Source organism: Chlorocebus sabaeus, chromosome 27 (genome assembly GCF_047675955.1).
Source record: "Chlorocebus sabaeus isolate Y175 chromosome 27, mChlSab1.0.hap1, whole genome shotgun sequence".
In the NCBI taxonomy this organism is placed as follows: Eukaryota; Metazoa; Chordata; class Mammalia; order Primates; family Cercopithecidae; genus Chlorocebus; species Chlorocebus sabaeus.
This window is the reverse complement of record NC_132930.1, coordinates 42,005,433-42,022,451: the sequence shown is the minus strand read 5'-3', so window position 1 is coordinate 42,022,451 and position 17,019 is coordinate 42,005,433. Positions and strand designations below refer to the sequence as shown.

Genomic DNA, 17,019 nt, shown 5'->3' with positions numbered 1-17,019 from the left:
ATTGTAAACCTGGGAGGCGGAGTTTGCAGTGAGCCGAGATCATGCCACTGCACTCCAGCCTGGGGGACAGAGCGAGGCTCCGTCTCCAAAAAGAAAAGAAAAAACAAAAAAACCTGTCATTACCTTGAACTAAACACAAACCCCTAGGCTTGGCATACCTCGCAGACCTCTCCACAGCTCCAATGCTGCATCTGTACAGCTGCCATGCAGCACTACTGCTCATTCACACGTTTACAAATCCATTCCAAAATTATCCATGGAACAAGTCACAAACTAAAGGTCTACAAAAGGTTAGCAATATCATCGTGGCTGTTGTTAACAATAACATGCTATATACTGGAAATCTGCTAAGGGAGTAGGTCTTACGTGTTCTTGCCACATACATATGCACACATAGGTAACTATGCAAATAATGAATATGTTAATGAAAAAAATCTTACTACACTGAATATCATTGTTTTGCATCCAACTTAATTTTTATTTTATTTCATTTTCTATTTATAGTAGTCACAATCTGGCTCCAATTTAAAGCAGAAACATAAAGTTTCCTTGCAAAAAAATTATATTAAAGTCATGGTCAAGATAGAGAAAAGTATTAAACAATAGTACAGGTAGTACATGGCTATGGTAAAAAATAATAATAATAATTCTGCAGGTGGGATGCAAATTATTGAGTTTTGGGAAAGGCCAACTTGAGGGAAAGAGCTTTTCAGTTATACAGAAAGAAGTGAGACCAAGCACCACAATTACATCACCTGAGACAACTTAGTTAACCTCTTGGAAATCCCAGTATCTCCAGGTATAAAATGGAGCGAACAAAACCTCTCTCACACTGTTATTCTAAACATTAGATAATAGCAACTTGGCTGGAACTGGAGGCCATTATTCTAAGTGAAGTAACTCAGGAGTGGAAAACCAAATGTTGTATAGTCTCACTTGTAAGTAGGAGCTCAGGTACGCAAAGGCTTCCAGAGTGGTATAATGAACATGAGACTCAGATGCGGGGAGAATGGGAAAGGAGTGAAGGATGAAACACTACATATTGGGTACAATGTATGCTACCTCAGTGACTGGTGCACTAAAATTTCAGACTTCACCATTATATTAGGTTGGTGCAAAGTTATTGCCATTGAAAGTTAACTTACAATGGATGAATTGTACAGGTTGGTGCAAAAGTTACTGTGGTTTTTGCCATTGAAAGTAATCTACACAATTCATCCACTTTGATATGGTTTGGATTTGTGTCCCTGCCCAAATCTCATGCTGAATTATAATCCCCAGTGTTGGAGGTGGGATCTGGTGGGAGGTGACTGGATCATGAGGGAGGACTTCCCACTCAGTGCTGTTCACATGATAGAGTTCTCATGACATCTGGTTGTTTAAAAATGTGTGGCACCTCCTCCCTCTCTCTTATCCTCCTGCTCCAGCCATGGAAGATGTGCCTGCTTCCACTTCGCCTTCCGCCATGATTGTTAAGTTTCCTGAGGCCTCCCTAGAAGCCATCATGCTTCCTACACAGCCTGCAGAACCATGAGCCAATTAGACCTCTTTATTTATAAATTACCCAGTCTCAGGTATTTCTTTATAGTAGTGTGAGAATGGACTAATACACACTTGTACCCTTAAAGCTATTGAAATAAAAACAAAAATAAAGATCATATAATGTTATGTATAAAAAATGTTTGGCCCATGGTAGGTGTTTATTAAATATAATTTTATTTTCCCTTTCCCTAGGCTTTCTCCTTTAGATACTGGGAAGGAACCTGTAACCTTTATAAGGTTACACAGTGATTTTTCTTAGTCTTTTCTGATACTCAAGAACCAGCAGCTACAATGATAGACACTTTCTAAAGCAGTGGGGCCCACAGGAGACACCTCAAGAGCCATAGACCCAGTCCTTGTGGCGATTACGGTCTTGTGGGGGTGACTGACTGATATGGTTTGGCTGTGTCCCCACCCAAATCTGATCTTGAATTGTAGCTCCCATAATTCCCACGTGTTGTGGGAGGGACCCAGTGGGAGATAACTGAATCATGAGGGCGGTTCTCCCATACTGTTCTCATGGTAGGGAATAAGTCTCATGAGATCTGATGTTTCATAAGGGAAAGCCTTTCACTTGGTTCTCATTCTCTCTTGCCTGCCGCCATGCAAAATGTGCCTTTTGCCTTCCACCATGACTGTGAGGTTTTCTCATCAACATGGAACTGTGAGTCCATTAAGCTTCTTCCGTTAATAATTACCCAGTCTCAGGTATGTCTTTATCAGCAGTGTGAAAACAGACTAATATACTGACTTAATGACATAGCCACAAGAGTAAATGCAGAATTACAACTGTGTTCAATGCTATGAATGAGCATGCGATAATTTCAGGGGGCCTTCTAGGAGGAATTACCCAGTCTAGGAAGCAGATAAGGCATCTTGAAGAAAGATAAGAGGGAGATGACCGAGTCAAATGGGGTAAGATGGAGAGTGTTTCAGGTGGAGAGAACGACACAGAGTAAGGTCCTGGGGCAGGAGTAAATTTTTTAAAAACTGAAAGAATGGCTGTGTGGTTGAAGAGTATGAACAACAACATTGATTACAAGAGTAAGAAATAGCTAAATTTATGGGACAGTTGTCATCTGCGAGAGATTTGGCTGAAAACTTTAAGTGCAGTGACTAATTGAACATGCGCAGTGAAGGGGAACACAGCTTGCGGTGAGGTGGGAGAGCTGGGCAGGTTTTAGACTACACAGGGTCTTGAAGGATGTATTACAGGTTATAATATTTGTCCGGAGAGCAATGGAAGCCATTGAAAAATGTTAAGCAAGGAACTGACACGATCATACTTGTGATTTGAAGCTATTTTCTAGCTGTTGGGTGGGGGATATTCTGAAAGTGCAAGGGAAGACAGTGAGGCCCGTCAGGAAGCCCAGGGGAGTCCACATGAAACGTGATGTTTGAATTGAGGTTGGTGTGGCTGGAAAGACGGCAGATTTGTGAGCTATTCAGGAGATAAAATCGACATAGCCAGGTGCTTAATTGGATTTAGGGGGATAAGGGAAAAACCTGAGACGTTGGCTTCTGTAACTGAATGGATAATGACACTATACACAAAACTAGGAAATTCTGGAAGAAAATTAGTTCAGTGAAGTCATGTTGAATTTGAGATAATAATTCTTTTGAAATATCCAAATGGAATTATAAATAGGAAACTGGAAGTTTGGAAATCAGAGGAGAAATATGAATTAAGGTAAAAAATTATTGAGTCTGGCCAGGCATGGTGGCACACACCTGTAATCCCAGCACTTTGGGAGGCCAAGGTGGGCAGATCACTTGAGGCCAGGAGTTTGAGACTAGCCTGGCCCACATAGTGAAACCCCGTCACTACTAAAAATACAAGAATTAGATAGGTGTGGTGGTGCATGCCTGTAATCCCAGCTATTTGGGAGGCTGAGGCAGGAGAATTGCTTGAAACCAGGAGGCAGAGGTTGCAGTGAGCCAAGATCGCACCACTGCTCTCCAACCTGGGCAACAGAGCAAGACTCTGTCTCCAAAAAAAAAAAACAAAAATTACTGAGTCACTGTCATATAGAAACATATGACAGTTATTAATTTATTGACTCTCGGCTCCAAATCAGATTTGTGATATTGGAGCTGGACCCTGTAGACATTTCTAGACATTTTCCAGCTGGCCTCGTGTTAGGCATTGCCAATAGGCTGCCTATTCCAGCAACAATGCCTTCTCCAGAGACACCTGAATCACAGACTTTGTGGAGAAGGGGGCCACCTTCTAAGTTTCCGAGTTCTTTTACATGTTCACTCTTCCTCAGCCCTAGAGAGACTAGGTGTTTTGCTTAAGTTGCTGCTTCTATACCTCCTAGAGCCCTCTTTGACTCCACTTAGTAGTTTTTTTTACCGGTTGACAGTTCTTGGAATTACATTTTCCCTTTTTGAAAACTGGTATAGGTTCTGAGTCCTGACTGCATCCTGACTAATACAGAGTGACTGAACATGCAGAGGTTGACAAGATCACCTAGGGAGATAGTACAGAAAGCTAAGAGGTCCAACTGCTCAACCTTGAGGAACTCCAGCCTTCGTTGCAAGTGAGAGGAAGCCAGCCTTGCAAAGAAGGCGAAGGAACAGCCAGAAAAGCAGGGGGAAACCTTGGAGGGAGTAATGTCACCAAAATTAAGAGGAAATATAGCATCAATAAAAAATATGCATAAATCTTAAGGTGGAGAAGGTTTTCTTATGGAGAAATAGATTTTTATATATTATATATAATTATATTATCATATTATATAAATATATAATATATAAATATATTTATATAATATAACAAATATATCATATATAATCATATTTTTATACATAATATATATTTTGTGTATAAATATACATATTTATGCATATACATATTTATACACAAAATATAAACAAGGAAAGTTTAATGGGTATTACTAAATTAAAATGAAGACATTTATGATGTCAACAGATACCATAAAGGGCTTGAAAACTGAAATTGCAAAATAGAATAAAATATTTGCAACACATAACTGACAAGGAAATGTCATGTAGACTATATAAAGAGCTACAAGTCAATCAAAGAAGACAGACTTCTAATTAAAAAAATAACAAAGTTATGAACAGGAACGTCACAAAACCAGAAACATGACTGGAAACTTAATATATAAAGACACTTCAACCTCAATAGTGACAAAATGCAATTTAAAACAATGAAATACTACTGCATGCTCAATCAATTGACAAATATGAAAAGTCAACAGTAGTAAATATTGGCAAGAAAATAAACGTATGCTGTTTGATAAGTTAGCTAATAGCCACGTGTGACTTTGGAACACTTTAAATGTAGCTAACCCAGATTAAGACATGCTGCAAGTGTAAAATATGCACTCAATTTCAAAGACACAGTGTGAATAAACTAATGTAAAATATCTCAACAATGCTGAGGTTTATTACACAATGAAATGATAATATTGGGCCAGCACTGGTCAAGGCAGGTGGATCACTTGAGGTCAGGAGTTCGAGACTAGCCTGGCCAACATGGTGAAACCCCGTCTCTACTAAAAATACGAAAATCAGACGGGCGTGGTGGCGGGCACCTGTAGTCCCAGCTACTCGGGAGGCTGAGGCAGGAGAATGACCTGAACCCGGGAGGCGGAGCTTGCAGTGAGCCGAGAACACACCACTGCACTCCAGCCTGGGCGACAGAGCAAGACTCTGTCTCAAAAAACAAACAAACAAACAAAAAACAAACTAAACACTGTATTGTGTAGGAGTTCAAAAATGGGAAAGGGAGCGGAGCACATTCGAGGAGCTTCAGGGGAACTGTACATGCTCTATTTCTTCCGCTGGATGGTGAGGTTCATGAGTTGGCTCATTTTTTGTGTCCCAAAAAGACACGACTTACAGTCACCTGCTGCCTTCAAAAACAAAAAGCTCCTAGTCAGAGCTGCTTAATTCAAATGAGGAAAAGCTAGATGTAGTGACGTGAGGAATATGTTATCACTAAGAAAGTGAAGACACCAAGTGTGGCCTGCTTTTTCACGAAGCTCTGTTATGAGAGTGAGGAGAGTTGGGTAGTAAACCTGAGGTAGCACGGGGATTAGGGAGAGCTTATCTTTAAAACAGAAGGCGCTCGTGTACAGATAAATACTGAGGAGAGGAGCTCTGCTTCTGGTGGACTGGAATATTTTCGGTCAACCTTCCTGCTAAGTAAAACTATATATAACTGCACAAAATACACTTTTGAAAAATCTGTTTGGAGGAGTTATAGAGCTATCAAGGGAAGAAAGAACTTCAGGACAAATATCTGGGAGAAAGGAAATTTCAAAGAAATGGGCACAGCAAGTGGAATCTGCCAATCAGGAAAGCAGATTCCAAGAAGCTGAGGTGCTACTTTGGAAGCACTCGCAGGCTTCAGGCGGGGGACAAACACTGAACATCGGAAACTACCAAAGAGGAGGAGGCTTGGTAAACACCCAGGCTTTGGTAAGAACACCACAGAGCTATATTCTAGCATAAGTGTGAAATATAGACCAGCACAGGACTTCAAACCATTTGAGTCTCTGTGAGGATTTAAGATGACGCATGATTCCTATCACCTCTAGCACAGATGCCTGCAAAGACCCGAAGGAAAATCTTTCTAGGAAATATAATATCGTCCAAAGCCTCGAATTATCTCTATACTATTTCCTATATAATACCCAGCATGTAATTTTTTTACAAAAAGGCAAATTAGAGGACAAGATAGGTTTAAAATGAAACAATAGACAATGGAAAGAGACCCACAGGGTTACTAAATAATGGAGTTATCAAACACACCTTCTAAACGAACTTGGTTAATACGCTTAAGACATAAAAGACAAGTTTTGAGAATTTCAGCAGAGATTTGAAAGACATAAAAGAGAACCCACTGATAATTCTAGAACTAAAAAACACAACAAATAATATTAAGAAGGTAACGGCTGTACTTAATAGCAGACAGACCTGAAGTGACTAAAAAAGAGGACAGAAGAAAATATTCAGACTAAAAACAAGGAGAGAAAAAAGAACAAAAGACACAGAAGTATTGTCAAACCTAGATGGGGCATAGTGAGAAGGTCTAATGTCTTTGCAATTTGAGTTTGATCATGTAAGGAGAAGGGGAAAATGTCACAACCAATGTTAAATGACAAAATTAAAATCCTCCAGAACTAACAAAGTCCCTAAGATACAAATCCAAGACGCACTCACAACAAGCAGAGATGGCCAGATCATTGTACCTACGCACATCATCATTAGGTTTCTGAATGGGAATATAAACTCTTAAAAGCAGTTTGGCAAGAAAAACGTATAAGCTTAAAAGGAGGAAAAATAGAACTGGCAGCTGTCTTTTGCTCAGAAACAATAGAGGGCAAAAGACAATAAATCACATATTCAAAATGCCGAAGAAAAAACCTACTGACATAGAATTTGATAACCGGCAAAAGAATCACTCATAAGTAAAGTCTAAATAAAGGCATTTTCAGACAAGTACAAAGTGAGAAAATTTGTCACTACAAAGCATGCAATAAAAGAAATGATGAAGAAAATACTTCATCAAAGGAAACTAATTCCATCAGAAACTCCTAAGTGAAATAAAAAATAAAGTATAGAATATGTGAGTAAATATAATCAATGACCTAAGGCTCTATATCAAAAACCTAGAAAAAGAACAGTAAATTAAACCAAAAAGTATACAGAAGAAAACTATTTTTAAAAAATCAGTGAATCAAAAAGAAAACAAATAAAAATTAAACCAAAAGTTATTTTTAAATTTAAAAACTGATAAACCAAGAAAGGCCAATTAAAAAAAAAGTGAAAAAGAAAGCACAAATTACCAAAATCAGAATTGAAAAAGGAGATATCACTACAGATCCTACAAACACTGGAAAAGATAGTAAGATGATATTGTGAATAACGTTATGTCAATAAACTTGAAACTTATCAATAATAACAGTCCTGGCCGGGTGCAGTGGTTCACACCTGTTATCCCAGTACATACGGAGGCGGAGGCAGGTGGATCACCTGAGATTGGGAGTTTGAGACCAGCCTGACTAACATGGAGAAACTCCGTCTCTACTACAAACGCAAAAGTAGCTGGGCATAGTGGCACATGCCTGTAATCCCAGCTACTTGGGAGGCTGAGGCAGGAGAATCACTTGAACCCGGAAGACAGAGGTTGTGGTGAGCCGAGATCACACCTTTGCACTCCAGCCTGGCCAACAACAACGAAACTCTGTCTCAAAATAATGATAATAATAACAGTTCTTCACAAACTCTCCCAAAGTTTGGTATACTTCCTAATTCTTTTAATAAGATCAGTATAACACTGATACAAAAACTTAATAAAGCCATTAAAAATGTATCTTCCTTCCTATTCTCTGATAGTGTTTGTAGAAGATTATTATTACTTCTAATGTTTGGAAGACTTTACCTATGAAGACATCTGAGCCTAGACTTTTCTTCACGGGAAAGTTTTATTACAGATTTAGTTCTATTCTGATATTTAAATTTCCCCTGTACTATTTTCAGCAAGTTGTGTTTTTATAGAGTAGTTATTTTGTCCACTTCAAATGTATTGGCATAAGGTTTATAATATCTTTTTATTAAAAAGTTATAAACAAAATATTGGCAAATCAAATCCAAGAATATATCACATCATGATGAACTGGTATTTACCCCAAGAATGAAAAGTTGATTTAGCATTTAAAAATCAATCAGTATAATTCTTGTCTGATCAGAAAAAGGAGAAAAGTCACATATCGTCTCAATAGACGCAGAAAAGGGCATTTGTTTACATTCAACTGCCATTACCAATAAAAACTGTCAGCAAATCAGGATAGAAGGAAACATCTTCAGTGTGATAAAGGGTATCTACAATAACAATGCAGCCAGTATAATACTTAATTGTAAAACAGTGAATGCTTTCTCCTTGAGGTTGGGCTGGTTTGGGTAGGTGTACCAGTCAGGATAGGCGTGGGTACACGGTGGTAATGAGCAGCCCCAAATCTCAGTGACTTAAGATAGCAAAAAGCTGTAGCTCACACCTGTAATCTCAGCACTTTGGTAGGCTGAGGTGGGAGGACTGCTTGCACACAGGAATTCAAGATCAGCATGGGCAACATAAACCCCCAAACCCCAGCTCTACAATTAGCAGCTGGGCATGGTGGCTCACGCCTGTAATCCCAGAAGTTTGGGAGGCCAAGGTGGGCAGATTATCTGAGGTCAGGAGTTCGAGACCAGCCTGGCCAACATGGTGAAACCCCATCTCTACCAGAAATACAAAAATTATCTGGGCATGCTGGCACCTGCCTGTAATCCCAGGTACTGGGGAGGCTGAGGCATGAGAATCACTTGAACCTGGGAGGCAGAGGTTGCAGTGAGCTGCTACCACGCCACTGCACTCCAGCCTGGGAGACAGAGAGAGAGAGAGAGACTCTGTATCAAACAATAAATAAAAAATAAATAAATAAACCAGCAGGGCATGGTAGTGCATTCCTGTGGTCTACTTTGTAGGCTGACATGGGAGGACTGCTTGAGCCGGGGAGGTTGGGGCTGCAGTGAGTCACGATCACACCACTGCACTCCAGCTGGGCACCAGACTGAGACCCTATCTCAAAAACAAACAACAAAACAAAACAAAAAAAGATGGCAAAAGAGTCTGTCCCACTCATGCCATATCTCACTGCTAGCTGGCTAGTAGTGAGTGTGATCTCTGATCTATGTTCTCACTCTGGGAACCCGACTGAAATAAGTTCCACCATGTAGATCACTGTGGTTGCTCCAAGACAGAGTGATATAAAGTGACACTCACTAGGTCTTCAATACTTTCTCCAAGATGTGACACGTATCATCTCTACTCAAATGGACCAAAACAAGTCACATGGTCTCACATAACTTCAAGGGGACAAGGAGGTATAATTTTGTGTATGTGTATGAAAGTACAGGGGAACAAGATGTTGGTGAACAGTGATAATGTTCCCACATTCAAACAGGATAATGTCCCGCCTTGAAAGAATGAGATATTTATATTGATGACTTCACAGATGGAGCACCTGTGGGAGATGAAGCAGAGGCCAAAATCTTCAATGCATAAGGGTACTCCGAGGAGGTCACAAAAATCAAGGACTGAGAAGAGGAAGACTCCAGGACTGCTAACAATATTGACATCCATGTTTTCCTTGGTTGGCTCCACCTAAGGGAATGACCTCAGTCTAACAGAGTCTGTTTTTCTCTTCTTAGGTAATTCAGGTCTGCCTTAACTAGAAATTCTCCTCTGGTATCCTAAACTATGTGTCCTCACTGTTCTCTAAACTAGAATATCCTTTTAGGGTGTTAGGGCCCTCAACGTTCCTTGTAGAACAGTTTCTTCATCTCAGTCTGCCATTTCTCAAAGTCCAGATTTTAGCTAAGGGTGTAATGCTAAGAATATCTGTTTCTTCCCATTCTCCCAGAAAAATGCCTAGGCTCAGCACCAGATTATGCTGTTTGATCCTGCTAAAATACTGATCCTTTATCTCTTGAGGCGTTTAAACCCTTCCCTCAAAACTCAACATAAATCCTGCCTCTATCCTAACACCTATTCACTTCAGCTCATACTGTTGAAAAGCCAACCCCCGAGTTCTAGGCCCCTTTGCCATCCCACAAAGCAGGAATTTTGTCTTACCTAGAAAGGAGCAGGGAAAAGCTTTGCCTTCTCTCTCACTGGGAAGAGAGGTGACATCCCGAGTCATGATATGCAAGAGTCAGAAATCATCACAGGCTGCCATTTAGCTGTGTCCTATCTCTTTTTGGGAATTTCTTATGAGTTCTCTGTACACCATGATTAAGAGCCACCAAGCTACTGGCAGTGTAGGGTCCACTCTAAATAACCAGTTCTCTGCTCAAGCAAGTCTCAGGGTCAAAATTGAAGGACAAGAGTAGGAAGGCCATTCTGGTCTCAAATCCAAGGCATAGTCTCCAATGACTTTACTGAAAATAAATCAGTTTGTTTCTCAATAGCTTCAGAACCCAAAGGAATCCAAGAAATTGGCCCCCAATAAGTGATTGTTTTCATCTTCCATTCAACAGATGGCCGCTCTATGCCCTCGTTGGCCTTATTCTAGGCCTTGCAGATACAAAGGTGGAAAACTACTGAGTGCTGTTCTTTAGGAGGTTGTAGTCTAGTGCAAAAGGTGGACGTGGAATCAAATGATTAAGTAGGATATGCCAAAGGGTCCCAGCCTGTGCTCCAAGGAACACAATAATAACAGGTGTGGGGGATGAATGTTTTTTCTTTCTATCTGCCTGCCCAGCATCCACTTGCCCTTTTTCCATTGATACTCCAATATCCCTTGGGAAAATTCTTCACATAGACCCTTATTCCAAATGCCTCAAGTGGAGCTGACGCTACCGCCTGAATCTAAAAGTAGGCATGTGACCCAGTCCAGCTGATTAGAGCCTCAAATCTGCCTACTCACAGTAACTGATTCAAGAATACCCAAGACTCAATTAGAGCCCATCAAAGGCTCTATTTTTCTGCAATAGAAAATGGGACATTTTCTGCAACTACTACGAGAAAGATACTCTCTTTTCCATACTCAGAGTTCTGGAGCTATCGACATGGAGGCTGTGGGAGCCCCGTGAAGAGACAGTCTGCCTGAGAATAAAGCACAGAATCCAGGAATGAAGATTCTTGATATTATAGGGAGCCTGGTTCCAGCCATGGCTGATGAGATCGACACCTTCATTCATTCACTCATTCATTTATTCAACAAAAAATTACCAGACATCTGTTATGTTACAGGTGTTATTTTAGGCCTTAGGGATATAGAAGTGAATAAACTATGTAAAACCCCTACCTTAAGGAGCTTGCAATTCCTTAGGAAGAAACAATCACATAAGATCCCTCTACTGAAGGCAGTGGTCCCCAACCTTTTTGGCACCAGGGATCAGTTTCATGGAAGACAAATTTTCTATGGACAGAGCGAGGACAGTTTCAGGACAAAACTGTTCCACCTGAGATCATCAGGCACTGGTTAGATTCTCGTAAGGAGTGCACAACCTAGATCCCTCACATGCGCAGTTCACAGTAGGATTTGCACTCCCATGAGAACCTAATGCTGCTGCTGATCTGATAGGAGGCAGAACTCCAGGGTTAAGGCTCCCTCACTCGCCACTCACCTCCTGCTGATGGCTGAGTTCCTACAGACCACGGACTGATACCAGTCTGTGGCCCAGGGGTGGGGGATCCCTGATTTAAGGTACTTGCACTGAGTGGAGAAAAACAGACAATAACCAAGAAAATAAGTAAAATAAATATTATGACAGATGGTGATAATTGCCACCAAAAAAAAATACAGCAAGGAAAAGGATTTGGAATGACATTTTAAGTAGGGTGATCGATGAGGGTCTAATGAGTCAATAACATTTTCCTGGAGACCCGAAGGAAATGAGAGTGGACTGTCGGGGAGATGCCCTTGGGCAAGAGGGGCAGGTGCCAGGGCTATGGTGTGAGGATGCAGGGCATGTTGGACAAACAGGAAGGAGGCAGGTGAGCCGGGAGAGACAGAGGAAGGTGCAGTCTCAGAGGGTAGCCATGATGGGCATCCATAAGGATTTCAGCTTTTATTTTCTCAATGATGCAAATTGTGCCTAGGGCTGGAAGGAGGATTTGAGGGTGGACTGAGCAGAGCAGAGGACTGATCTGGCCCATGGCATATTTTAACAGGATCAATCTGTCTGCTGCATTGAGGGGACAGTGACAGGAGTAAGGACAGACCATTTAAGGACTTAGGGAGGTGACTATAATAATCCAAACAAGAGCTATGACCACGGCTTGGACAAGAATGGTAGTGATGGAGAAGGCAAGAAATGGCCAGAGCCAATTTGTTCCCCTAAAAACACTTTGTCAGCTCGGGCAACAGAGTGAGACCTTGACTCTAAAAATAAAAAAGTTTAAAAAAAATTAAAAATTAGCCAGGCATAATGGTACAAGCCTATTGTCCCAGCTACTTGGAAGGCTGAGACGGAAGGACTCCTTGAGCCTGGGAAGTTGAGGCTGCAGTGACCTAAGATCCCACCACTGCCCTCCAGCCTGAGCGACAGAGTGAGACCTTTTGTTTTTCTAAAAACAACAAAAGCACTTAAGGTTGCTTTTCCATCATTTGCAACTGGAGGAGGCTCAGCTAACATGCCCTATTTCACCAAATCTTAGACGACATCCACAGTAAAGCCACCATTATTTTTTGCAACACTTTGAAGAAAAGCAACTCTGCCAGTTAATCTGTGGCATGATCCTTTCTCTGCGTATTACATATCATGTGAGCATGAACAGCTATGACCACTTGCACACAATGAATTAAACTTTTGCCTGAAGAATGTGGATGATGGTCCTGTCACGATTACACAGTGGCAAATATTTAGCTGTGGTTTAGCTTCAAAGTATTTAAATCAGACTTGTTCTGGTCAGGCAGGTGTTTGCATCTTCAACCTTCAACCACGCAATGACTAGGTCTGGGAGAGCTTGTTTGTTCACTGGACCATGTCACTTCCTGCTTAAAACCCTTCAGTGACTCCAAAATGCCTATAAGATCAAGTCCAAACACCTGACCATGGCCACTGGCCCTTTAAGGCCGGCCAGGCATTCCGGGTTCATTTTTTATGCCTTCCAGCTTCATACTCCACAGTGCAGGAGTACTAAGCTCCCTCAATGCCCCTACATGAGCCAGGCTTACTCTTTACCATCTGCCTTTGCACATACTCTTCCCTTTCTCTGAAACGTCCTTCCTCCTTCTATCAGCCACTTCTTCCCCCCAGGTAACTCCTGCCATTTCTGCAAGATGCCAGTCTAAAAGAGGAGGCCTTTTCAGATCCCTCCTCCCCACTCTGAGTTAGGGACCCTCCTCCAGGATATCAGCATCGCCTGAGCTCACCCACGTCAGGGCACTTACACACCCTGTGTTGTCCTGGTGGTTTACTTGCGCTGGGAGCAAACTGTTAACAAATTGCTAACAATTTGTTAACAAGTTAACACTTGCCTTCATTCTCCTCATATTCCTGGTCCCCAGCACAGGGGTGGGTGCAGAAAATATGAACAGTAAATGCCTACTAAATAAATTAGTCGGTTGGTGGCAAGTAATACTGTTTTACCTGTACAAGGAAATGTGTGAGAGATATACTGGCAAAATCAAACAAGTTAACGTTTCATTGGACTGGAAGATGGCAAAATGAGGAGAGCCCTAACCTTATATTTCTTTTTTTTTTTTTTTTTTTTTGAGACAGAGCTTAATTCTTGGTGCTCAGGCTAGAGTGCAATGGTGCGATCTCAGTTCACTACAACCTCCGCCTCCCAGGTTCAAGGGATTCTCCTGCCTCAGCCTCCCAAGACGCTGGGATTACAGTTTCCTGCCAACATGCCCAGCTAATTTTTGATTTTTAGTAGAGACAGGGTTTCACCATGTTGGTCAGGCAGGCCTCTCCTGACCTCAGGTGATCTGCCCACCTCAGCCTCCCAAAGTGCTGGGATTACATGCGTGAGCCACCATGCCCGGCCTCCTAACCTTGTATTTTAACAAGCACCAAAATAGGCAGTTAACCTTAGGCCCAATCTGCTTATAGAATAAGGAACAGGAAAATCAAAAGGTTGGCTACACCAGAGATAACTATTTTGCCAACGAATATTTTCAAGCTGGGGATAGAAGACAAAGACGGTTTTCAATATAAGGGTGGCAAATTTCCTCTATAAATAAAAGAGAAAGATGCTGGGAAAATTAGCAAAAGCATGACCTTTGACCCAGGCTAGAACCACAAACTCCTGCAATTGAGGGTGATGCTGCATAGTGTTCAAACTCTTACTGCGACAGGCAAGAGCCTCCGTCACCTCCGTGCCCACCTCTCCTCTGTCCAAAACTGGCTCCTTACCTGCAAGTGCTCCAGACTAAAGACCAGGAAAAGCTGGGGCCTCTCAGTGCCCCCAAGACCCTGCACTGGTTTCTCAAAGCCCTTATCACCATGGACGGTCATTCAGGGCCATTAGCCTAGGACTCCTTTAAGGAAGGCTCTCTTGGGCCTGACACAGCAGGTGATCCCTTAACCGTGACCGTGTTCATCTATCTTTTTGAGAAGGGTTCTCCAGGCAGGCACGTGAGTAGCACTCACAGTCCTGGGAGTTCTAGAAGCCATCCATGATGTACACACACAGCCTGGGTAATGATGACAGGCACAGCTTTCAAAGCAGACTGTCCTGCCTCAAGCCCAGCTCTGCTTCTTACCAGCAGTGACCAGGACAGCCCCCTTTCTAAGGCAGCCACCTCAAGGGGCATGAAAAGGACTGAGTGAACACTGTGCGCTAGCATGGCTGGAACATAGTAAGTGCTATGTCTCAGCTCTTATCTGGGGCACAGTGGAGACTGGCGAGTCAGCACAGTAGGAAACCAGCTTTGAGAGGCAGAGGGCTCTTAACAGATAACGGCACAGCTCGGTACTGCTTGCATTTATAAGACAATTTTCACGTGGATTACTAGTGGCTAAGCTTCAAACAACCCTATAAAGTAGCAAGTGGTATCATAACTTACATTTCATAGACGAGGGGACTAATGTTTCAGAGAGGTGAAGTAAGTTTTCCAGGGACACGCTGCACTGGAAAGAGGGTTCTGCTAGTCCAGTACTGAGCTCTATCGACCTGAACCGCAAGGACCCAGCCAGGAAGTTGAGATGCGGTTGGAGAGCCTACACCACTTCTGCGCCAGGGAGGCTGCCCAGAGCAGGACGGAACCACAGAGTTTAGCAAAGAAAAGTTTCCCTGGGCTGTCCTGGGTGACTGAAGAGAGCTGCATCCAACAGGCCCTTGCACGAGACCAAATGCGTTGTGGGCACGCGCGCGCGCGCGCGCGCACACACACACACGGTGCAATCCGCTCCCCCAGGCCACCTCCGTCAGCCTCAGGCTCTCAAAGAAATCTCGGTTTCCAGGGGAGCCCGAGCCTAGAAACATCAGGACTAGTCTCCGAAGTCAACTCCTCCCTTCCACACCCCCAAGTGCAGGTTTCCGGTTCAACTCTCTGAAGCCGCCTCCCCAGTCCCGCGCTAGGCACCGTCCCGACCACTAAAAGGCACTAGGTACCTAGGAGTTGCCTCAGCAGAAGCGCCGCGCCTGGCACGGGGTCGGGCACACACTGCCTTCGCTGGGCGAAGTGGCCGTGCCTGGGTCCCCGCGCCGGGCAGCATGCGGTGCCCCGCAGGGTTCGGCCGAGTGTGGTGGAGGGAGGGGATGCCTGGCCCCTGCCCGAGAGGGGCGGCGCGAGGCGGGAAGTCGCACCCCTAGCCCTCTTACCTTCCTCATTCTCGTCAAACACTGGGGGCTTGTGGGAGTGGTTCCCGCCCATATTCCGCCGTTGCTACCGCTGCTACATGCCCGGCCGCTGGGAAGCCGGATGCGGGATGTGGGACGCGCGCAGAGATGCGGGATGCCGGGGGCGCGCCCAGTCCAGGTTGTAGCCGCGCGCGGAGCCCGAGGGGGCCGAGCGCTGTGCAGGGGCGGGGACTGCGTTCCCCTTCTCCTGGGCGCCCCTCGGATGCGCTCGCCGGGACCCCGCGCCCGCCGCGTCCTCTGCCGTGCCCCGCCTCGGGCTGCGCTCGCAGGTCCTTACTCCGGTGCCCGCCCGGGAACCCGGGAGCTCCTGGCGCCGGGGCCAACGTGCGGCGCTCCTCGCCGGCTACAGCGGGCGGGAGACGCGAGGCGGCGCGGAAGGAGGGGAAGGAACGGGGGAGGAGGGGACGGGCAAAAGCAGCACGCAGTGGGCGGTGGCAGGGCGGAAGGAGCTGAGAAAGGGATCGGCCCAGAGGAATCTGAATCCCTGCTCGGCCCTCCGTCGGCCGGGACCTCGGTCCCTCCAGGCAGTAAGCGGTTTGTCAGCACCCACTATAGCCAGGCCCCGGCTGCGCGCTTTGTTAGCACCCTCCCACATCCGCCTCCAACAACCCAGCAGTAAGAAAGCATCGTTCATATTTTAGAGCGCGGTAGACGGAGGTCCAGAAGTAAAGGGGCTCTTAGGTTTGTGGTTAGTCGGCCCTGGCTGCGAAGTGAGTCCCAGGACTCCCCGCTAGGCTGTATTTGCCCATTCGTATTGGGACGGGCAGTGGAGTGTCTGCTGGCTCTCCAATTGACGCTGTTCCTCTTAAGATTTTTCTCAGTGTTGAATGAATGAAAGTATCTAGACCTTCTGGCACTAATCTGACCCCTTCATTGTACATGGGGAAACTGAGACCCAAGACAGCCGTAGTTTGCCCCAAAGCATTCTCCCTGGGAATGGCAGGGCATGAGTCTTGGGATTCCCCCAAAATTGGGCATCAGCGGCGTCCGATTTAGGGGCAAGGCTAGCATCAGGGTGCCTGGGCTCCCGCGGCGGGAGCTGGGGAGCCTGGATGGGGAGATACACGCCACAGTTGCGGGTGCCTAAGTAAGGGGTGCGGCAGACGCGCCCCGAAGCTTGTGGGGTGAGCGCGGGTTCCCAG

The 17,019-nt window shown here is 44.3% G+C and overlaps 1 protein-coding gene across 8 annotated transcripts in view; it reads right to left on the bottom strand.

The window, feature by feature from the left end:
* STK32B (serine/threonine kinase 32B) overlaps positions 1-16,394 on the bottom strand; it is a 419,228-nt gene extending 402,834 nt beyond the window's left edge. For 2 of the 8 annotated variants that reach the window (XM_073012510.1, XM_073012512.1), the window contains exon 1: positions 15,839-16,392. In XM_073012510.1, coding sequence (XP_072868611.1) covers positions 15,839-15,890 — 52 coding nt within the window. In that variant the 5' untranslated portion in view covers positions 15,891-16,392. Of the gene's footprint in view, positions 1-11,366; positions 11,388-15,628; positions 15,756-15,838 lie in introns of those variants that run through there. The other 6 variants (XM_073012511.1, XM_073012514.1, XM_008017927.3 and 3 more) reach the window with 6 other exon arrangements.
* Positions 16,395-17,019: the final 625 nt, after the last annotated feature.